Here is a 23,099-nt window from a genome sequence, read left to right as displayed (position 1 = left end):
TGTTAGAAAAAGAATAGAGTCTTCTTGTTAAGACCCCATTCATATGTCCAAGTTTCATATATGTGTTCTACTCTACTTTTTATAGACAGCAAAAATGAGTGAAAAGACGTTGTAGAAAACACTTTTTTTCCTGGTGTTTTCCTTCACCTTGAAAAACTCGACATATTTGCATCTTAAAGACGTCCTGTGCAGATACATACCCTTACGCCACATGCACACATTCAGTATTTGGTGAGTTTTTTTACCCCAATATTTGTAAGCCGAATCCAGGAGTGGGTGAAAAATGCAGAAGCGGTGCAAATGTTTGTTATGCTTTTCCTCTGACCGCTCCACTCCTGGTTTTGGCTTACAAATACTGGGGTAAAAAAATCAACGAATACTCAGTGTGCACATGGCCTTAGTTTGCGATTTGTGTGCAGCTTGTTCTGTTAGTGTTCCTTTTAGATACTACATTCCCTGTTGATTGCATGTTCAGTTTGTTTGGACTTCGTATGTACATTACTCCATGAACATATTACCTCCATAATAATAATAATCTTTATATAGCGCCAACATATTCCGCAGCGCTTTACAGTTTAACAGTTTCAAAACACAAGTCATAAGAACATCATGTATGAATGGGTGTGTAATGAGCCGATATAAACAATCTGTGCCTCTTATCATTTTGTTGCCTATATTTAGCTCAGGAGAACCACGTTTTAAGAAGCTGAAAATAAAAATGTCCTCCATTATTAACACTGTAGTAAAAGCAAGTGCTTGCCAAACTGAGATGAGTCTAGCTAATTAACATGAGGCACAGGCATCAATACAGACTTGTTGAAGTCCCTTGTTGAAAAGGCTGAAGAACCCTTTAGGCTATGTGCTCAACGCATCTTTTAAAGTATTTTTTTTTGTTGACCTTTTAGCCACTGGTGATTTTTTTTTTTTTTTGGATGGTTTTCCCATGATTTTTATGAAGTCTTTTTTTACTGTCAATTTCCGGTCCTTTTTTTCACTCCATTGAAATCACTAGGGTTTTTAAAACATCCAGTTGTCTTCTGGGTGTCTTTTGAGATTTCCTATTGACTTATCATGTAAAGTATAAAGCGTCTTCCAATTCATCAATGTCTGAAGAATTGGAATGTCCCTTCTTTTAACTTTTTTTGGCACCTGAAGTGATTAAGACATTCAAAAGTCTGAATAATATGTGCGCGGCAAGTCGTTTTAGATTGAACATGAAAAATTCATTCTTTTGAATGCTTTTTGATAGTTTTTTCAGGCTGTTTCTGCCTGAATAAGACATTGTATGCACATAGCCTTAGAGATTTTTATTTATTGTGAGACGCATTCCTGTTCTTGTGAAAGTGAACCAATTCATACAATGTCAAAAGAAGTTAAAATGCGCAAAAACATCTCGAGGGCCATCAATAAAATAAATCATGTCTAAAAATAAGATTTGGATTTTAGGAGTTTCGTTGGCAAAAGATTTCCCAATGTATGTCTCCTTCTAATTATTCCTAAAAATTGGAAACATTGAGGCAAGGCATAGCATATCACAGTGGACGTGAGTGGCTGAACTTGTGAACCCTGTCCAGGAGTTTAGGATTACTGTGAAATAAATTTAATTAAAAGAGCATTTAGGTCCATTTATTTGCTTCTACAATTGCTTAGAAGTATAACAAACTAATAGAATGTTTGGTTAAGCAAATCCACGATATGTAATGAATATCATAGATATGTTTGTTAAGCAATTTCCAAATTGGAAGGGATTTAGCACTTCCAATAAGCTGGTGACTAACGGTCGGAGGACAGATGAAGCATCTCGTAAGTGTTAGATGCTGAGGACAATGTTAGAATATTCTTTATTGTATGGAAGTGTGTGAGGACAGAACAAAGTGAACTTCTGTGTGTTCTTGGCCGGGCAGTTTGGCAGTGAGATGTAACTTATTCCACTCCCTTCTATACTAATAGTACATGACCAGTCTTTAGCCTTCATAAAATGTTTTGCCAAATTCACACAAACTTTGATTTTATCCCTTACACGTGATGCATTTTGGTGGTTTGTTTTATTTTTGTTTCATTCAAAATTGACAAAGGTCAGAAGATCAGAAGAAAAGTGACACATCTCTGTAGAAAAAAACATATAAATACATCTATAGTCATATCTGTGTAAGAGATGCTTGCAGTGGTTTCTGAAATCTGATTTGTTTATTTGGGCTACACAACAGTTCTTGGTAGAACAATTACTGTGCTGGTGGCCCTGTACAGTCCGATGTAGAATAGGTGTGGAGGTGTAAAAGGGACCTCTTGCTCACCCATAAAATTATAACCTCCAAAAGAAAAGAAAATAGACTTCTATGAAATAGTGTGAAAATGTTACTGGATGGTGCTACAATCTTCACATCTCAAATGTTAAAGTCCTTCTATATAGGCATAAAAATATATAGTGAGGCTTGATTCAGTGTATAGCAAGTTAAGGTATCACTCCTAGAATACTTTTGTCATCATTGGGCAGAAAAGTATTCACATCTATTTCCCTCTCTTCCTAATCATTATCTCCTCATCTTACTGTTGCTTGGCGATTCCATATGCCCTGACTAGTGAAGGAGGAGGGTGCAAAGGATATTACTGCCAAGTAAGCAACTTTCATATGTCAGAACTGTTGATTTCACGCACGCTATAGTTACACACTTTTATACTATTTTCTTGACCAAAGACAAATCCAAGGGTCATGGACTTGTATTTCTTCTCCATTATAATGGCCTAATTTAGATTCTCAAACTTTGTCGCTTTCTGTTTCCATATTCTTTTGTTTTGAAATTGTATGTCCTCATCTCATTTATTTTTTTTATGTGTAATATTTTAATACACTTTGAATTATATAATTTAAACTAATAATTTCATTTTTGAATAGAGAGAAGATGTTTAATACGAGGTAAATTACAAAATTGCTTGGTTTTTTTTACCAGCACATTGCACTTTTAACCACATAAAAACTTGCGATAACGAATTTTATTTTTTTCTACTGATGAATCATTTATGTGATCATTCAATTCCTCCTCTTCCATACAGTTTTCATTGTCTGCAGCATATTTGGTGTTTACTAGAAGGGGATATGCTGCAGACAACTGATGTTTTTTATAAAAGATGTAATGGTCAAGATAATAAATAATAAATCTTTATATAGTGCCAACATATTCCGCAGCGCTTTACAATTCAACAGTTCATATGCAAGTCATAAGATAATACAATAATTAAAGCAAACATAATGATAACCATACCTGTAAAGCTTACAATCTACAATGACGTGAGGGAGACACATGTGCTTATTTATAGTGATTGTATAGCGATCTTGAGGGAATAGGGGATGGATAAACGATGCATGAGGTTTTTACAAGCCAGTATGTATTGTACTTTTGGGTGCAGTGGAGTTTGATGATGATGATGATGATGATAATAATAATTTTATTTCTATAGTGCTGACATATTCCGCAGCACTTTACATTTCAGAGGGGACTTGTACAGACAATAGACATTACAGCATAACAATAATCACATAGATCATAACATACTAAGAGGAATGAGGGCCCTGCTCGTAAACTTACAATCTAGGAGGAAAAAAGGTAGACACGAAAGGTGGGTGGTAACAATTGCCCTGATTGTATGGACCAGCCATACAATGGGATGTGATGGGAAGCTCTAAACAGAAGTGTTTTTAGTTACGGAGCGCCTAATACTGTACAAGTTGTAGTTAGTTCTGATTTCTTGGGATAGAGCATTCTGGAGCATTGGTGCAACTCGTGAGAAGTCTTGAAGCTGGGAGTGGGAGGTTCAGATTAGTGCGGATGTTAGTCGATAGTTGCTTGCGGAGTGTAACAAGCTGTTATGTTGATAAACAGAAATGTAGTGTGGTGCCGCACTGTGGAGATGCAGAAATTGCAATTGTTCCCAGGTCTTGGATCCTGGGGGAGCCAGACAGGAGGCCAAAACTGTAAGTATTGAGTGATTATTTTTTGTGTCACTGTTAAGAGATTTTTGCAGTGGAGCCCAGGAGATTCATGTTACACCACTAATAATAAGTACATGGTTTTGTCCAGGAGACCAGTCCCTTGTGTTGGCAAGAGGGGGGATATAGGTAAAGCTAGCCAACCCGCCACAAAAACCTTGTATGAACATAGTGGAGTGATAAAAGCAAATACTGCAGATTCCTTCATTTAAAAGAAGATTTGAAAGAAATTATACCAGGACAGAGCTATCATGGTGTTGTCATGATGTTCTTCAGTCATTTATATGCTAGTATGAATTGTAAGATAGCAGTAGTTTGGTCAGAAATCTTACAGCCATAGTTGGACCATCTCAGAGCTTGTAATCGGTTTTCAATATACAACTCAGCAAGTCTGCTTGATCTGGGTTTAAGTTTGTGAACATTTCCAAAACCTTTGCTTATGGTGTAATATCAAGGAACAGACAAGCTCATTGTCTGCCCCTGATTCCTAACACCATGACACCAACAATTGTTTAATGCTGAACTATGAGGAGCATTTGCAAGCGTTGTTTTTGGCTCTCACCAAGCCTCGCTATGTTCCGGTTAACCAAGAGCACAGTTTCTTTGGTTGTAAGGATTCCAGTTGAGTCGGAATTCCTTTGAAGTTTTAACATTGCGCCTACAGGAAGTTTGAGTTCATTTGAATGTAAGAGCAAAAAAAAGCTATTAATGTCTTTTTAAACGTATATTTACCTTTATGTTAATTCATTCTAGTATTTCATATTTTCAGCATGTTAAGGATAAATAATAAAGCATAACACTTGTTTTATTGGGATAATGAAGCATTTCGATGAGTTATTCTTATGGATGAAAACGCTCTTTGTTTAATCGTAAACTTGAAAATGATTGCCAAAAGCAGCAGTCTTGATGTGGCTTCCCTCAACTGGGATTTCTCATACAAGTAATCCTATTGCACATATAATATATTCCATCACCATCATTTCCAGAAAATCTTTCTACAACCTCTAGTTTCTCGGAAGTTCACGGACCTTTACCCAGGAAAATAAAAAGTACCGTGACTTGAACTGTCATGTAGTTGCTTGAAAACAGGTAGAGATGCCACATTGAATATATCCTGTGCATCCTGCTTTTCCCAGAATTGTGTGTACTTATAATCATGGGGACTGCAGATTTTGCTATGATATATTTTTCTAGAAGCTTAGAACCCCATCTAGTGTAGTACTGTAGTGTGTAATATGTTCCTATTTTTCAGGAGGCTTTTGTCTACACTAAAGAGGACCTTTTACCAAATTTTTCATGTTGTACTGGACACACTATGTAATGTGGCTACTGAGCGGGAAAAACATATATTTTTTTTTTTTTTTTTTTTTTTGTATTTCACGGAGATGTTGGCAATCAAAGTATTTAACACCTAATTAGTTAATTTTAGTTAAAGGCCCCGTTACACGCATCAATGTCCCAGCGATCCCACCAACGATCCAACATGGATGGGATCGCTGGGACATAGTTAACTTATCGCTGGTGAGCTGTCACATAGACAGACCCACCAGCGATCAGGACCAGCGAGCAAGCTGGTTTCCATTGTAAACAGCGGGGTATCTAAGAGCCGCGCGGCTCTTAGATACCCGCTGTTTACATTGGAAACCAGCTCTCAGCGTAGCTGATCATCGGTCTCTCGCTGTCACATGCAGCTATGCGTGCTGGCCAGCGGGAGACCAACGATCAAGAAATGGCCCAGGACGTTAGAGCGCGATCAGCGATACCCGGCAGGGTGGCCGGTCGCTGATGCATGTCACACAGCGATGTCGCTGGCGAGATCGCTGTGGTGTCACAAAATCAGCGATCTCTCTGTGTGTGATGGGGCCTTAAGTCCAAGTGGGTGTTATTAAATACCGTACTACTTTACTGTGAACATGTAGGTCTTCTCCTATGAGCTGCTATCTGATAACACACAATTGGACTTGATAAAACTCAACTAATTAGATGCCAAATAGACAGCAGTGCAGTATTCAGCGAATAGTGGTACAGGGTTCAGAATGTACCAGACCCTGTCCAGGGATAAAGCTACTGTAACTTATTGAGGATATCCATGTACCTGTATATAAAGGAAATATAGTGGCGCTAAGGGGTCCTATAAAATCCAATGTTTTTATTTGGAAAAACATGATTAAAACTGGCTGCAGAGAAAGAAGGAGCACATGTGCGGGACAACGATGGTTTTGCACTCTCCTGCGCTTCTACTGGTTTTGAAATCAGCTTCTGAATAAAGACATTAGATTTTACAAGACTGTGAGTGCCACTATTTTTTTTCTTCTCGTATACATGTTTGCATCTTATTATGTGAGCATCCGGTACCTGTAGGCTTGATTGCTTAGTCGAAAGTTCGATTTAAGGCCACTGTAAAACACACAGATTGAATGGTGCCGGCTTTCCTTTTTGTCTCTCTATCCATGTACCTTTTGGCGAACAAATACCCATCTAACTTGAAACTATACCTGGAGTGCTGCAGGTCCTTCTTCCTAAAATTAGCTGTAATAATATGACTGCCTTTGGAACTGCAGTGGAACCTCTTCAAAATGCCACCCCCATCTAGAGCAGATTTTCAATTCTCTAGTATTCTGTCTATAATACGCCTATTCTTTAATCCACTCTTCTTGAAGAACACTGTTAACTGCAATTATGGGTTGACATTTCCAATGGGTTTTACTGTTATTAATAGAATTTATAATCATCTTCCAACATTCTTAAAGGAAATCTGTCGCAGGATTTTGTTTAATTTTGTAGAAAAAAAGCATATCACAGACATGGCACAAAACTAAAGTCAATTCAAATGGCAACTTTCTGGCTTTAAGAAACACTAAAAGAAATCAAAGACAAAAAATGTGGTAGTCAGTAATGATTACTTTTTTAAACCAAGCATAGGGGAAAAATTATGGAATCACTCAATTCAGAGGGAAAAAAATATGGAATCAAGAAAAAGAAACCAACAAAATAAACACTCCAACACATCACTAGTATTTTGTTGCACCACTTCTGGCTTTTCTAACAGCTTGCAGTCTCTGAGGCATGGACTTAATGAGTGTCAAACAGTACTCTTCATCAATCTGGCTCCAACTTTCTCAGTTTGCTGTTGCCGGATCAGCTTTGCAGGTTGGAGCCTTGTCATGGACCATTTTCTTAAACTTCCACCAAAGATTTTCAATTGGATTGAAATCCGGACTATTTGCAGTCCATGACATTGACCTTTGTGTCTTTTTTCAAGGAATGTTTGCACAGTTTTTACTGTATGGCAGGATGCATTATCATCTTGAAAAATGATTTCATCTTCCCCAAACATCCTTTCAATTGATGGGATAAGAAAAGTGTCCAAAATATCAACATAAACTTGTGCATTTATTGAAGATGTAATGACAGCCATCTCCACAGTGCCTTTACCTGACATGCAGCCCCATATCATCAATGGCTGTGGAAATTTGCATGTTCTCTTCAGGCAGTCATCTTTATAAATCTCATTGGAACGGCACCAAACAAAAGTTCCAGCATCATCACCTTGCCCAGTGCAGATTCGCGATTCATCACTGAATATGACTTTTATCCAGTCATCCACAATCCACGATTGCTTTTCCTTAGTCCATTGTAAACTTGTTTTTTTGTGTTTAGGTGTTAATGATGGCTTTCGTTTAGCTTTTCTGTATGTAAATCCCATTTCCTTTAGGCGGTTTCTTACAGTTCGGTCACAGACGTTGACTCCAGTTTCCTCCCGTTCGTTCCTCATTTGTTTTATTGTGCATTTGCTGTTTTGGAGACATATTGCTTTAGTTTCTGGTCTTGACGCTTTGATGTCTTCCTTGGTCTACCAGTATGTTCGCCTTTAACAACCTTCCCATGTTGTTTGCATTTGGTCCAGATTTTAGACACAGCTGACTGTGAACTACTAACATCATTTGCAACATTGCATGATGATTTACCCTCTTTTAAGTGTTTGATAAATCCTCTCCTTTTTTTCAATTGACATCTCTCGTGTTGGAGCCATGATTCATGTCAGTCCACTTGGTGCAACAGCTCCCACAGGTGTGATCACTCCTTTTTAGATGCAGACCAACAAACAGATCTAATTTGATGCAGGTGTTAGTTTTGGGAATAAAAATTTACAGGGTGGTTCCATGTTTTCCCTCAGAATTGAGTGATTCCATAATTTTTCCCCTATGCTTGGCTTAAAAAAGTAACCATTACTGACTACAACATTTTTTGTTGTTGATTTCTTTTAGTGTTTCTTAAATCCAGAAAGTTGCCATTTGAATTGACATTAGTTTTGTGCCATGTCTGTGATCTGCTTTTTTTTCTACAAAATTAAACAACTGAATGAACATCCTCCAAGGCCGGTGATTCCATAATTTTTGCCAGGGGTTGTAGCTCTTTCAAAGACAGGTCCAGCAGTACATTTACATGGCCTGTCCATTCCTCTGTTACTGAGAAATCAACATCTGAGTTGATATGCAATGAGGCTGTGGATCTGAAGTTCATCACTGCAGCTCTATTTCCGGCCTGCGCCTCTGCTTCCTCCTCCAGCCTCTATGCTCAGGCAAGCAGGATGAAGAGGTGTTGTCTTCTCAGGAACAGACATGTAGCGTTATTGCTGAACTTGTCATTGAAAGAGCTACATGCACGTATAGTTTGGGGGTGAAATTCTGCTGACAGATTCTCTTTAAGTTTTTTAAATTCTTTGTGTTTAGTGCCAATTATACAGAAAGTAAGATCATTCATATAGTGATTATAAGTATGCGATATGATAAATAACCGAAAGCAATATCCATTAAGCATATCATAATTACCAAATCCTAGGCATTTCTCTGCACTTGATTAGTTTTGGTGTAAACTTGTATAAATGCTTTATAATATTTTCATTTCTACAAACTTTTTAATACATTAAGACTGATTCATGTATTTTTCCCCAATGGCGAGGAATGATTACGAGACTTAGACTTTTTCTTTCATTATTGTATACTCTACAACAGGGTTCCCCAACTCCAGTCCTCAAGGCCCACCAACAGATCATGTTTTCAGGATTTCCTTAGTATTGCTCAGGTGATAATTGCTTCACCTGTGCAATACAAAGGAAATCCTGAAAACATGATCTGTTGGTGGGCCTTGAGGACTGGAGTTGGGGAACCCTGCTCTACAAAGCCTTAGAAGGAGAATAAATGGAAACAGGTCTTGGTAAACTTATCCTGGGTGGTGTGGGCCATTACTGTGAGATCCTCCATTTTCAAGCCCACTCTTATCTATTATCATTGGCTTATCCTAGGAGACCTGTTCTTAAGGGCCTGTCACACTAAGCGATATTGCTAGCGATATCGCTATGTCTGATACTTACCTCCGACCGGCTCCCCCGCTGATTATCGCTGATCGCGTGAGAACGTCCTGGACCGTTTCTCGTCGTCTGCTTCCTGCTGGGCTTCCTGTGGCGCCGACGAGCGACGCGTGGACGCGGGCGGGAGGACGTCAGGATCGCCTAGTCTGACAGGTAAGTAGCGACCCCCGGCCCCTGCTATGTCGCTGGTGAGATCTGCCTGTGTGGCAGCTCACTAGCGACCACTTAGCGATGCACCAGCGATCCTGACCGCGTCATATCGCTGGTCGGGATTGCTGGTGCATCGCTAAGTGTGACAGTACCTTTATACCAATGAGCAGGAATGCTCAGACAGCATTAATTAGTTGTTGGATTATTGATTTCTTGCAATATGAGAATCGGATATGTTCAAGGGAATGTGTGATTAGAAAATTGCCTATTGATTAAATCAGGTTTTTGTGTTTGTGTATTTTTTTATAATTTTTTTGGCAATTTGTTTTTATTTTTTTTACATGTCACAATCGGTATTAAAATAGAAAACGATATCTTACAATTTTCACACTGACTACTAGAGCTGTTTAAGACTTTGACTCTAACTTCCAATTGTTTCACAAATTAGCACATTAATCGCAATATTCATACCATGACCGTATCTTTTTGTATTGAAGCATCAAAAGAGCTTGTGCAAAGGTCATTGTGAATAGGTGGTAGGGGAAGGAGCAGGGTCGGCTATGACATCACCTATTGTGATTGGTGGATGCTGTGTATAGGGTATACCTGTCATTGTAATCCTACCTCTCATGATATGGATCCTTACTGTAAACTCTTGCCGTAAGAACAGGAAATATGAGTCTAAAAACAACCCCAGTGGATAGTGTGAAAATTGCAGGATTACTAATTTTTTTTTTTTTTTTTTTTAATTAAAAATCATAATAGGAAATGTTTGGCTTTTTTCTTTTCATTTCATTTTGTACTTGGAGTGTGAGAGGAAACTGGCAGTCCATAGAATACCCCCGCCCGAACACAGGGAGAACATACAAACTCCAAGCAGATGTTTTCCTTGGTGGGTTTGGACTCCAGCACCCTACTTGCCTCAATGTAAACATTATGCCATTTTCTGATGATACGCTCCTTTTAAGTAAAGAAGAAACTAAGCTGTGGAAAAAAGGCTGATGATAGCCTGTGAATTTAAAAGTAATGCTTCTGTCTTCTCCACGTGACTAACCAGTATGGGGAACTCCCAGATTGTGAATTAGTATCGCCACTTCTTTATCACATCTCGAACAAAGGGGGTAGACCGTCAATGAAAAGATAATGTAGAGTATGGGGCACCATGGTATCTGAGAGATAGAAAGTTATATCTCCCGTCTTGTTTTTTACTAGATGTAGAAGATCCTTGGGCAAATGTCCCTGTTGATTTCAGTGAGCAGCATGTAATAATTACTTTTCATTGTGACCAAGCAGTATAACAAATTAACACTTTCCGCCGAGTCCCCTAGCAAATAATTACTGCTTGTTGGGGGTCAATGTGGCATCCAGTGATCAATTTCTAATGGGGGATTTCTCCTAGTAAAAAAGGATTGTACTGAACGGTCTACCGCTTATTACTGCAGAAACACATACAGATAAACGATTACACGTTGTACAGCCCCTTACATGTACATAACCCTCCTATCAGTTTATCTACAAACCGATAAGGGAAGTATATCATATAGAATATATGACGTGACAAAGTGTGTAAAGTACTAATACTGTCGTTGAGCACCCTGGTGAAATACTCAAGTACACTTTTTTTTTTAAAGTGGATAATAGAAGTGTGTGATCAGGGCAAAGGGCAGTCTAGTGTAAAGACAAGAAGAAGCAAGACAGAACCCTGAGGGAGGGAAAAGAGCAATTTTATATAGCTAGATAAAGTTGTCACACAATCAATTATATAGTACGTTGCTTAGAGGCAGACAGCAATTTTAGCTGCTGATTGACATTTAAGAGCCTGTGTTTCACAATGTACCACACATCAATTACTAGGAATCTTGTGTTTATCAGCCCGAAAAGCTAATGTGCATTCATCACACAACCTGTGTGTAAGGTGAAGGCTCCCTCAAAATAATGACCTCAGAGCTCTGCACTTCTCCAACACTTTTTTTTTTTAACTTTGTATCCTTTTTGCACTGTGTCTCACACATTTAACATTAAAAAAAATCCTTATATCTCAAAGTTGAAAAGTTCAAGGTTCAGTACCATGTTTGGAATCAAATCTTCGCCCCTTGTTGTCTTGGATCTACATACAAAAGTTACGTGTATTTTTTATGTATGTATATAAAATATAGCTCAAATATAAGACAAAGTGTACACACTCCAGAAATTAAATGGGAATGTCCACTTTAGGCAGTGAAAGCTAGAGTGAAACACCAAATTTTAGCCAGAATGAATGTTGCTGTGGTTGTCAAATAGTACCTAGATAAGTAACAGCTGGTCACGGTGGGTTAATCAATGAGAACCCTCTTCTCAATCAACTTGTCACTTTTGGGTCCTACTCAATGAAAGTGTGTTGGATTTAAGATGTGACAGTTTGACAAAATTGCATCAGCATCTTTGACACAAAGTAAGCAAGCTAGTAGGTCATTTAGGATTAGAAAGTCTAAAAATGCACCATGCTATTTTGTCAAAAAGCATGAGCCACTGTGATAAATGTTGGCCATTTTAGGATATTAGAACTGGCTAGTCTAAGGTTTCATGATCTAAAAGTTAGATAAAGACAGTGGCATAGATTACTAAAACTATCTTTATGATAGACCATTATGGGCCCAATTCATCAAAGCTTTTCCGCTTGCATAAAAAGCTTTGAAGAGTGGCATAATTTTGGTGCAATTGGCAACTGCACAAAAGTTATTCAACTTTTGTCTCATGCCAATTTCACCCAGCTCTGAAAAAGTGGGTAGATCTGAGATAGGATTAGAACGTGATGACCGCTGCTCATTAAATTCATGAAGAGCAGCGGTGTTCGCTACGCCACAAATCTTAGGGGTACTTCACACAAAACGAGATCATTAGCGAGACCACTGAAAAGTCACCGATTTTGTGACGCAACAACGACCTCGCCAGCGATCTCGTTACGTGTGGCACTTATCAGCTCTGGGCCCCCGCTGCGACGTCGCTGATCGTGCTCGAACGTCCTGGGATTAGAACGTAATGACCGCTGCTCATTAAATTCATGAAGAGCAGCGGTGTTCGCTACGCCACAAATCTTAGGGGTACTTCACACAAAACAAGATCATTAGCAAGACCACTGAAAAGTGACCGATTTTGTGACACAACAGCAACCTCGCCTGCGATCTCGTTACGTGTGACACTTATCAGCTCCGGGCCCCCGCTGCGACGTCGCTGATCGTGCTCGAACGTCCTGGGATTAGAACGTAATGACCGCTGCTCATTAAATTCATGAAGAGCAGCGGTGTTCGCTACGCCACAAATCTTAGGGGTACTTCACACAAAACAAGATCATTAGCAAGACCGCTGAAAAGTGACCGATTTTGTGACACAACAGCAACCTCGCCTGCGATCTCGTTACGTGTGACACTTAGCAGCGACCAGGCCCCCGCTGCGATGTCACTGATCTTGCTCGAACGTCCTGGGCCATTTTTTGATCGCTGGTGTCCTGCTGGCCAGCGCGCATCTCTGTGTTTGACACCGACGAGCGACTTCGTTAGCGACTCAAAAATCATGGACTAAGGCGGGAGTTGTCAGAATCGCTGCTGTGTGACAAGGTCCCAACGACCGCCGAGGTCGTTATACGGGTCACTGGATCGTTGCTGCGTTGTTGGGTAAATCTGACTGTTTGACAGCTTACTAGCGACCATTTAGCGACGCACCAGCGATCCTTACCAAGTCGTATCGTTGTCGGGATTGCTGGTGCGTCGCTAAATGTAACGGTACCCTTAGCCCGGCAGGGTCTAAAGTAAGGTTAGTAGCTAGGCGCTCTTGGTTCGAACAATGCAGGCCCTATGCTTTTATTATGCTTTTAACACATTCTTGTGCGTTCATGCAAATCAACACTTTTATTTCCAATGTCAAATTGTCACAAGTCCTAGTGACTTAAGGGTTGAAAAACATTCAAGTCTTATGGGGAGCATTCAACAGAACTGTCAGTCTGGAGTCCAGGCTTCCAAGCTTCTCATGGGCTCTTAAATTGTGAAAACTTCAGTAGTTTTTGGAAAGGTTTTATGGGCTACAAAATTTATGGTCGTGCATAATCAAGACAATTTCTGTAGTTACGGTAAGTAGTAAAAATCTAGCGGAATGTAAAAATTACTTTTATGTATTTTTGTAAGCATGGTAAGTTTCCCATTGTTATGACTTAGATATTCTTTGTAAATCTGAGCATTGTGTGTTTGTTGTCGTCCTTGTAAAGGTGTCAGTCAGTGTTTATAACCATTTCAATATGTTACTGTCCTCAGAGTATTTTCCTCCCTGTGACTTGTCTTTTTTTAGTTAAAGTATCATCACTCTGAGAAGATAGAGGAAGATTGGGAGAATATGAACTCTGAGAATTTCGTAGAGATAAGGTAAACTCAGGCGAGTTTAACTGAAGAATAAAAAAAAAAAAAAAAAATATTCTTCATGCGAAAAAAAATGTTTAGGTTTTACCCCAGGCAACAGTTTGACCCACACATGACTTTTTCATCTAGCATTGTGGTATGCGGAGCAGAGAATTGAAAGAAGCAGAACTGAAAACTGATTATCATCTCTATCTCGCTCTGAAGGCCACGCCAGCCTTCTTATACTGCCAGATTGTTATGCAAAGTTGATGGCTTTGTGACTTTATTTTGCGAGAAAAGAGGCCATATCTATTTTCTTAAAAAAATTTTCTTCCAGAATGGATACTTTTTATTGCCATAACTTAAAACGTTGTTTTTCTTCAGTAGTGACCTTTGCATTTTTAAGTGCAGCTGTAAGGCTAAGTTCAGACGTGGCATTTTTACTGCGTTTTTTTTCTGCAGCAAAACCTGCTGTCTTTGCAGTAAAGAAGCCGCAGAAAAAAGCGCTTAGTTTTTCTTGCTTTTTTTTTGCAACAGTTTTTTTGTGCTTTTTAATTTTTCTGTTAATGTGGCCGTGTGAGGACTTATTTTTTGTGGGACGAGTTGTACTTTTGAACCACACAATTGGTTTTACCATGTCGTGTACTAAAAAACAGGAAAAAAATTCCAAGTGTGGTGAAATTGCAAAAAAAGTGCAATCCCACACTTGTTTTTTGTTTGGCATTTTTATTATGTTCACTAAATGCTAAAACTGACCGGCCATTATGATTTTCCAGGTCATTACGAGATCATAGACACCAAACATGTCTAGGTTCTCTTTTTATCTTAAGTGGTGAAAAAAAAATTACAAACTTCGTTAAAAAAAAGAAAATTGCCCCATTTTCCAATACCTGTAGCAATTATAATAATAATAATCTTTATTTTTATAAAGCGCTAACATATTCCGCAGCGCTTTACACACATTTTCATCGCTGTCCCCAATAGGGCTCACAATCTAAATTCCCTATCAGTATGTCTTTGGAGTGTGGGAGGAAACCGGAGTACCCGGAGGAAACCCACGCAAACACGGGGAGAACATACAAACTCCTTGCAGATGTTGTCCTTGGTCGGATTCGAACCCAGGACCCCAGCGCTGCAAGGCTGCAGCGCTAACCACTGAGCCACCGTGCTGCCCGTGCTGCCATAGCAATTCTATGTTTCGTGATCTCGGGTTGGGTGAGGGCTTATTTTTTGCATGCCGGGCTGACATTTTTCATACCATTTTGGTGCAGACACGATCTTTTGATCGCATGTTATTGCATTTTAATGCAATGTCGCAGTCACCAAAAAAAGGTAATTCTGGCGTTTTTTTCTCGCTACGCAGTTGACCAATCAGGTTAATACTTTTTTTTTTTATTATTATTATTGATCAGGAGATACCAAATATGTGTTTGATTTTTTTTTTTATTATTATTTTATTTTGAATGAGTCAAAAAGGGGGTGATTTGAACATATTTTTTAACTTTTTTTAAAATTTTTAAAACTTTTTTTTTACTTTTGGCATCTATCAATAGTCTCCATGGGAGACTAGAAGATGCTACAACCCGATTGGCTCTGCTACATAGAGGCGATGATCAGATCGCCTCTATATAGCAGAATTACTCACTTGCTATGAGTGCCGACCACCGAATGGCGCTCACTGCAAGCCGACACTGACTACCATAGTGGTCTCCAGGAGACCTCTGGTTCTCAAGCCAATGAACTGGTCACCCACGATCAAGTGATCAGGGTCACCGGTGGGCGAGTTTCCGGCCCAATGGCCAGAAGCATGAGTTAAATTCCGCTGTCAGAGTTTGACAGCGGCATTTAACGTGTTCTAAACAGCTGACATGTCCCGGGAAAGATGTGGGCTCAGCGCCGGAGCCCACATCAAAGGGAAGGGAATCCGACATCTGCATACTGTTACGCCTGACATCAGAAAGGGGTTAAATGGGTGAAAGAACGCTGAAGAAGTAAAATGCGCTATTCTGCAAAAAACAAGCAAAGTACAAAATACTCAGGACAAAAAAACAAGCTGTGTGCATTAAATTTATGAAATCTCATAGACTTTGCTGGTACTGTGAAATGCAGCTGAAAATGTGCATTAAAAAACACCGCAAAAACGTCACATGTGAACATAGCCTAATATTTACATTATTTTTAGGGGGTGGGGCTTTTATATTGCATATTTTAGAGTTGTATAATGTAGGGCAGCACGGTGGCTTAGTGGTTAGCACTGCAGCCTTGCAGCGCTGGGGTCCTGGGTTCAAATCCCACCAAGGACAACATCTACAAGAAGTTTGTATGTTCACCCTGTATTTGCGTGGGTTTCCTCCGCGCATTCCGGTTTCCTCCCACATTCCAAAGACATACTGATAGGGAATTTAGATTGTGATCCCCATCGGGGACAGTGATGATAATGTGTGCAAACTGTAAAGTGTTGCGGAATATGTTAGCGCTATATATTATTAGCGCTATGTATTATTATTACTTGATTTGTGTATGATAATACCGAATTGCCTTGCAGGGAATCTGTCAGTAGGATCAACCCTCTTAAGCTGTCTATAAGGACTTTTAGGTCGTAGAAAGCTGAATAATATAATACTTTATCTGTAATCCAAGGTCTTAGTCCAGAGAAATTCACATTTTTCTTGATATGTAAATGAGCTGTTAAGATCTATGGCCTGAACTTAGATCTCTCCGAGAATCTATCTCCAGAACTTATTTTAACCCCTTTATGAAGTATAGGTCATCTCCCCCTCTTTGATGCCGGCTCCTGCGCTGAGCCCGCATGTTTTCAGGAACATGACAGTTGATCTCATCAGCTGTCATGTGCCTCTAACAGCCACGGGTGGAATCGTGATCCACCTGTGGCTGTTAACATGTTAAATGCCACTCTAAATCTGACGGCTGCAATTGATATGTCCGCCAATCAGCACCCCTGTCGCATCATTGCAGGGCACCGATGGGTTAGCATGACAACTTGGGGTCTGTAGCAGACCCCTGTGGTTATCATTGCTATGACTGCCCAGTGGCCATCGTGCATGGCAGATGAGCATTTGTGCTACAGATAGCAGAGCTGAAGCCCTGCTATGTGTAGCTTCAAGTCTCCTATGGAAACTAGTAAAGCCATTAAAAAGTGAGAAAAAATGTTTTTTAAAAAGATTAATAAAAAAAAGTCCAAATTATCCCCTTTTGCCCCATTTAAACAATAAAAAATAAACATATTTGGTATCACTGCGTTCAGAAACGCCCTATTAAAATATAAAAAATAATCCCATCGGTAAACAACGTAATGAGAAAAAAAATCTAAATGCCAGAATTACAGCTTTTTGGCCGCCGCAACATTGCAATAAAATGCAATAACAGGCAATCAAGAGCCTTGAAGGGGACACCAGCAGTCAGAGGGCAAGATGAGGAGATATTGTGGGAGTGGGAGACACTATTAAAATAAGTAGTGAAACAATGCTTTGCACTAGATAGGTAATAGCTAACATACAGCACAGCCTGTAAGGCGGTACATGGAGTCCTTACAACTTAGAACTGTAGGGCCTTAAGCATGGAGCAGAGGCTAAGTGTAAGAAGTTAAATACCTGTACCCACTGCACCATTGTGGAGACAGTGCTGATGTCTATTATTAGGTGTTAGGATCTGTGCACACGTTGCTGATTCTGCTGCGGCTCCGCAGTGGATTTGGCCCTGCGGATCCGCAGCAGTTTCTGCTGCGGTGTACAGTACCATTAGAACCTATGTAAATCAAAAACTGCAGTGACCAACAGAAAATTCCGCAGCAGAATCCGCAACGTGTGCACACACCCTTAGCAGATTTTAAGAAGGCTTTTTTACAGCACCGCTTCCCTTATAGGTGTGAGGTATAGTATGAAGTTGCACTTTTAGGCAATCCAAATACCTCTTCTCCACTATGCAGTGCTAATGCTATAAAGCCATATAAACAATAACATTCAGATCTGTAAAATTAGGGAAGTTGCAAATAAGTAACGTAAAGAGATTGTGAAACAGTGAGCGATGCCCCTGCCTAGATTAGCAACTAACCTAAATATAAACCAGTGTGGGAAAACCTGACCAGTGGCATTCTTTTTGAACCTACAAAATGTATTTTTTTGTAGTGGTAGATACGCTTCCTTTGTACCTTATGATCATATATGCAAAGTCCTTAGGTTTACAGATCATGTTTAGTATGTGCCATATTAAACATTACGTTCAGTCTGAAAACTGCAAGTAATAGAGCAGGAGGAACTGAACAGGTTGATATATAGGTTTATTGGAAATGATTATTACATTATTTGTAATCCATGTTCATTCTGGGCTTGAGTCCAGTGGGCAGTCCTATTCCATGATTGACAGTAGTTTATATTCAGTGTTACATTTACAGCTGTCACTTATTGCTTAGTACCTCTCACTTCACTCCCAAGCACAGAATGAGCAGCCATTTTAATGAAGATAATATAATTTGGGGCACATTCAGACATTAGTTTTTTGTGTACAAGTTTTATCCATGTTTTTCACAGATAGAAGTTGTACTTATTTTAGTGTATGGGACTGTTCACATGTATGGGTGTTTTCCTTGACTTAATGGGAAAATAAATTGGACTTGCCAAAGCAAGTCGGTGTCCATGAAGAAATTGGACAGTTCTCTGATGCTACCAGTTTTTCATAGATTTGATAGGGATATATATATATTTTTTCATCAGAGAAATTATTATGCTATATTTTTATATAGCGTCATCATATTCCACTGCGCTTTACAGATATTACCATTGCTCTCCCCATTGGGGCTCACATTCTAAATTATTTGGAGTATGGAAGGAAACTAGAGTACCTGGAGGAAACCCACGCAAGCACAGGGAGAACATACAAACTCTTTGCAGATGCTGCAAAGCAACAATGCTAACTACTGAGCCACCGTGCTGCCTATGAAACTTTGACCAAATTTTTGTCCACACGAACTAAACTCTGCTGAAGCGCTAATAAAAAAAATAATCATCTAGGAAAAAAAACTGATAAAGCTCAGACCAATTTTCTCATATAAGAAAATGTGTGAGAGGCCTAAGACTGAATCTTTTCCCACAAAAATATATATCAATCTGTTCAACTCTTCCTGCTCTATACCATGCTCCCAATAGATTGTCTTGTATTTCCAAGTTGACAGGTTTGTAGCCCTTTGTGTTTTGGGAGAGCCTCTAAAGAAGATCATTTTCTAAAATGAATGTGATCTGTTTGGGCATGCACCTATTTTTGGTATATTTCTGTCCATAGACTTTCTAGAGTTATAAAGTCATTACCTGATGTGGTTAAAGGAAAACCATGGGAGGAATCACTCATGCGCTGCTGAGATGTAAACCTGTTCCAAATGTTTTTATTTCAAGGATTCTAAGTCAATGCGTTTCGAGGTCACGGCAGTCCTCTTCATCAGGACAGGGTTTGTCCTGGTGAAAAGGTCCGACGTGACCTCGAAATGCGTTGACTTGTAAACCTGTTCCAAATAAACGTTTTTATTTTAAGGAGCAGTGCATGAGTGATACCTCCCGTTGTTTTCATTTAACCTGTGGTTATTCTTTCGACCGGTATCTGTGCAGCTGTTACATACCGAGCAACTCTGTAAGGTGAATGTATATCACTTTTTCCCGATACCCTATTGTCATTGGATAAGACCCTATTGCGCTTTTTTCTTCCCAGTTATTTTCCTGTTATATTCCCTGACATGTGCATTGTTGCATAGTATGAAAATGGCTTATATACAGTTGTGGCCAAAAGTATTGACACCCCTGCAATTCTGTCAGATAATACTCAGTTTCTTCCTGAAAATGATTGCAAACACAAATTCTTTGTTACTATTATCTTCATTTAATTTGTCTTAAATGAAAAAACACAAAAAGAATTGTCCTAAAGCCAAATTGGATATAATTCCACACCAAACATAAAAAAGAGGGTGGACAAAAGTATTGGCACTGTTCGAAAAATCATGGGATGCTTCTCTAATTTATGTAACTAACAGCACCTGTATCTTACCTGTGGCACCTAACAGGTGTTGGAAATAACTACATCATACGTGCAGCCAGTTGACATGGATTAAAGTTGACTCAACCTCTGTCCTGTGTCCTTGTGTGTACGACATTGAGCATGGAGAAAAGAAAGAAGACCAAAGAACTGTCTGAGGACTTGAGAAACCAAATTGTGAGGAAGCATGAGCAAACTCAAGGCTACAAGTCCATCTCCAAAGACCTGAATGTTCCTGTGTCTACCGTGCGCAGTGTCATCAAGAAGTTTAAAGCCCATGGCACTGGCTAACCTCCCTAGATGTGGACGGAAATAAAAATTGACAAGAGATTTCAACGCAAGATTGTGCGGATGTTGGATAAAGAACCTCGACTAACATCCAAACAAGTTCAAGCTGCCCTGCTGTCCGAGGGTACAACAGTGTCAACCCGTACTATCCGTCGGCGTCTGAATGAAAAGGGACTGTATGGTAGGAGACCCAGGAAGACCCCACTTCTTACCCCGAGACATAAAATGCCAGGCTGGAGTTTGCCAAAACTTACCTGAAAAAGCCTAAAACGTTTTGGAAGAATGTTCTCTGGTCAGATGAGACAAAAATAGAGCTTTTTGGGCAAAGGCATCAACATAGAGTTTACAGGAGAAAGAAAGAGGCATTCAAAGAAAAGAACATGGTCCCTACAGTCAAACATGGCGGAGGTTCCCTGATGTTTTGGGGTTGCTTTGCTGCCTCTGGCACTGGACTGCTTGACCGTGTGCATGGCATTATGAAGTCTGAAGACTACCAACAAATTTTGCAGCATAATGTAGGGCCCAGTGTGAGAAAGCTGGGTCTCCCTCAGAGGTCATGGATCTTCCAGCAGGACAATGACCCAAAACACACTTCAAAAAGCACTAGAAAATGGTTTGAGAGAACGCAATGGAGACTTCTAAGGTGACCAGCAATGAGTCCAGACCTGAATCCCATGGAACACCTGTGGAGAGATCTAAAAATGGCAGTTTGGAGAAGGCACCCTTCAAATATCAGGGACCTGGAGCAGTTTGCCAAAGAAGAATGGTCTAAAATTCCAGCAGAGCATTGTAAGAAACTCATTGATGGTTACCGGAAGCGGTTGGTCGCAGTTATTTTGGCTAAAGGTTGTGCAACCAAGTATTAGGCTGAGGGTGCCAATACTTTTGTCTGGCCCATTTTTGGAGTTTTGTGTGAAATGAGCAATGTTTTGCTTTTTGCTTCATTCTCTTTTGTGTTTTTTCATTTAAGACAAATTAAATGAAGATAATAATACCAAAGAATTTGTGATTGCAATCATTTTGAGGAAGAAACTGAGTATTATCTGACAGAATTGCAGGGGTGTCAATACTTTTGGCCACAACTGTAGTATGTAATACCTGTGCTGGTGCTGAACTGGTCCTACTATTAATAGAAAGGGTCCTGGCATTATACACAAGTATCACCTCCTGTAATACTATGGAAAGTTTGTTTCCTCTCTCCTGGGGCACGTGTGACTAGTCGGCGTTACAATCTCACATTTGTATTGGGTTATATTTGCATAAGTAACACAGTTCATTAATAACTCCATGGCATGCTCACTTCCTCTCTTCTCACTTAACAGGTCTCATTTTTGGAGATTTCAACATTGCAGTCAATAAAACTAATTCCTGTGTCATATGCCAGCTTCTCTCGGTGGGGCACCTCTCATAAACAGTAAAGTTTTAGGTCACATTAATACTGTGTGTCCTGAATTGCACAACATTTAGAAAGTGAAATATTATTCTTGCTTATATATTTTAGGTGTGTTTTCTGAAATGAAAGTGTAGTATTGTTTTTGCTAGGAGGTCAAAGTTGTCTGTTTCCTCCAAAGATGAGACTGGTTTGCTGTCTTTTTTCCCTTTTAATGTTTGGATGTCGTACCTGGATGTTTCAATGGTTATCTCGGGCGTCATAAAGGCCCTCAATAGGCATCACCTTATATATTTAGCTGCTCCGTTTATCAATTTAGAGCATATTCTATAAATGTCCACATTGACTAACACGCAATAAGCGCTCTGCTTGATTCCCGGAGTATAAATTTAATTTTTAAAAGCCTGTAAGCAAATCTGTTCTTTGTGGAGATGTTTTTGCTATTTGGCCAAGGCTTAGGCACTTTTCTATTATCAAAAAAATAAAAGTTGCGTTCTCATATGGGATTAGACGAGGATATGGACTGTGTAACCTGTAGCTTATCAGATAATAATTCTTGGTGAAACGTGAAGTTTTTCATGAAATAAGAAGCTCTGATTTTGTGGGAGGCAGCGACCTGTCTACGTGTGTGACGAGTTTGCAGTATCGTAATGTGAGGAGGGGAGTATAGGCAGGCTGAAAGCAACAGGCCAAAAGTGCAAGCTATGGAGTCTCCTAAATCCCGAGAGCATGGATGTGAGGCTCCTGGAAAACAGATACATAAAGACCGAATAATCAAGTGTGTCTGTTCAGTTTACAATTTTTTAAGAGCTTTTTATCTAAACCAAGAAGGATTGAAAAATGTAATCTTTTGTTCATGAATGCCAAGATAGCCTCGCCTTTTTTAATTGTTTCCACTAAAACTAGGCGAACATGTGGCCATCCCAACACGATCACAATATCGGGGTAACCATTTTTTGAATAAACTTGAGAAAAACCTTTACAATCGAAACGTTGCTTTATGTGCATGGTGCAATAAAGGATTTTTTTTCCAGATTTACTACCCCTGTTGAGTGCTCTCCATAATTTTTTTTTTTTTTTTTTTTTTTGTGACTACATGTGGATCAGCGGATTCTGGTCTTTTTAGTAGATTGTATCACTTGCAATTGAGTGTGTCGAAGATATATTTTCTTTTTTTTTACTAGATCACAATAATCTGCTGAAGTAGTGGCCAGTTGAGGTTTTGAACGCAAACCCAGTCACTGCCATCAGATGCAATTTGGCCTCGCTGCCACAAGTCATTGTGTAGCTGTAGTGTAATTGTCGCAGAGGACAATGCATTTACATGGAGTCTTGTAAGCAGATGGATAGTCCAATAAGGTTGTACATGGCCACAGAGTTGATTTATGAGTTTATTTTTTGTATTTTTTTCCCAGTTACTTCGCTGAATTCATTTGAGCTTCAGATGATACATCTTATTATAATAAGATTGTTCATACAAATTAAAGAACTTGGCATTGTTTTTAGCCTTAAATG

The 23,099-nt window shown here is 39.4% G+C and overlaps 1 protein-coding gene across 6 annotated transcripts in view; it reads left to right on the top strand.

Annotated features, from left to right (window-relative positions):
• GMDS (GDP-mannose 4,6-dehydratase) overlaps positions 1 to 23,099 on the top strand; it is a 944,793-nt gene that overhangs the window by 801,663 nt on the left and 120,031 nt on the right. For 4 of the 6 annotated variants that reach the window (XM_073550144.1, XM_073550143.1, XM_073550147.1 and 1 more), the window contains one exon: positions 13,824 to 13,897. The exons of the other annotated variants lie outside the window; for them this stretch is intronic. In XM_073550144.1, the coding sequence (XP_073406245.1) occupies positions 13,824 to 13,897 (74 nt within the window). The remainder of the gene's footprint in view (positions 1 to 13,823; positions 13,898 to 23,099) is intronic. 6 annotated transcript variants of the gene reach the window in all.

This window comes from Dendrobates tinctorius, unplaced genomic scaffold (assembly GCF_039654945.1).
Source record: "Dendrobates tinctorius isolate UK_male_01 unplaced genomic scaffold, ASM3965494v1 ptg000163l, whole genome shotgun sequence".
NCBI lineage: Eukaryota > Metazoa > Chordata > Amphibia > Anura > Dendrobatidae > Dendrobates > Dendrobates tinctorius.
Note: the sequence above shows the minus strand (reverse complement) of the source record. Positions and strands in the feature narration are given on the sequence as shown.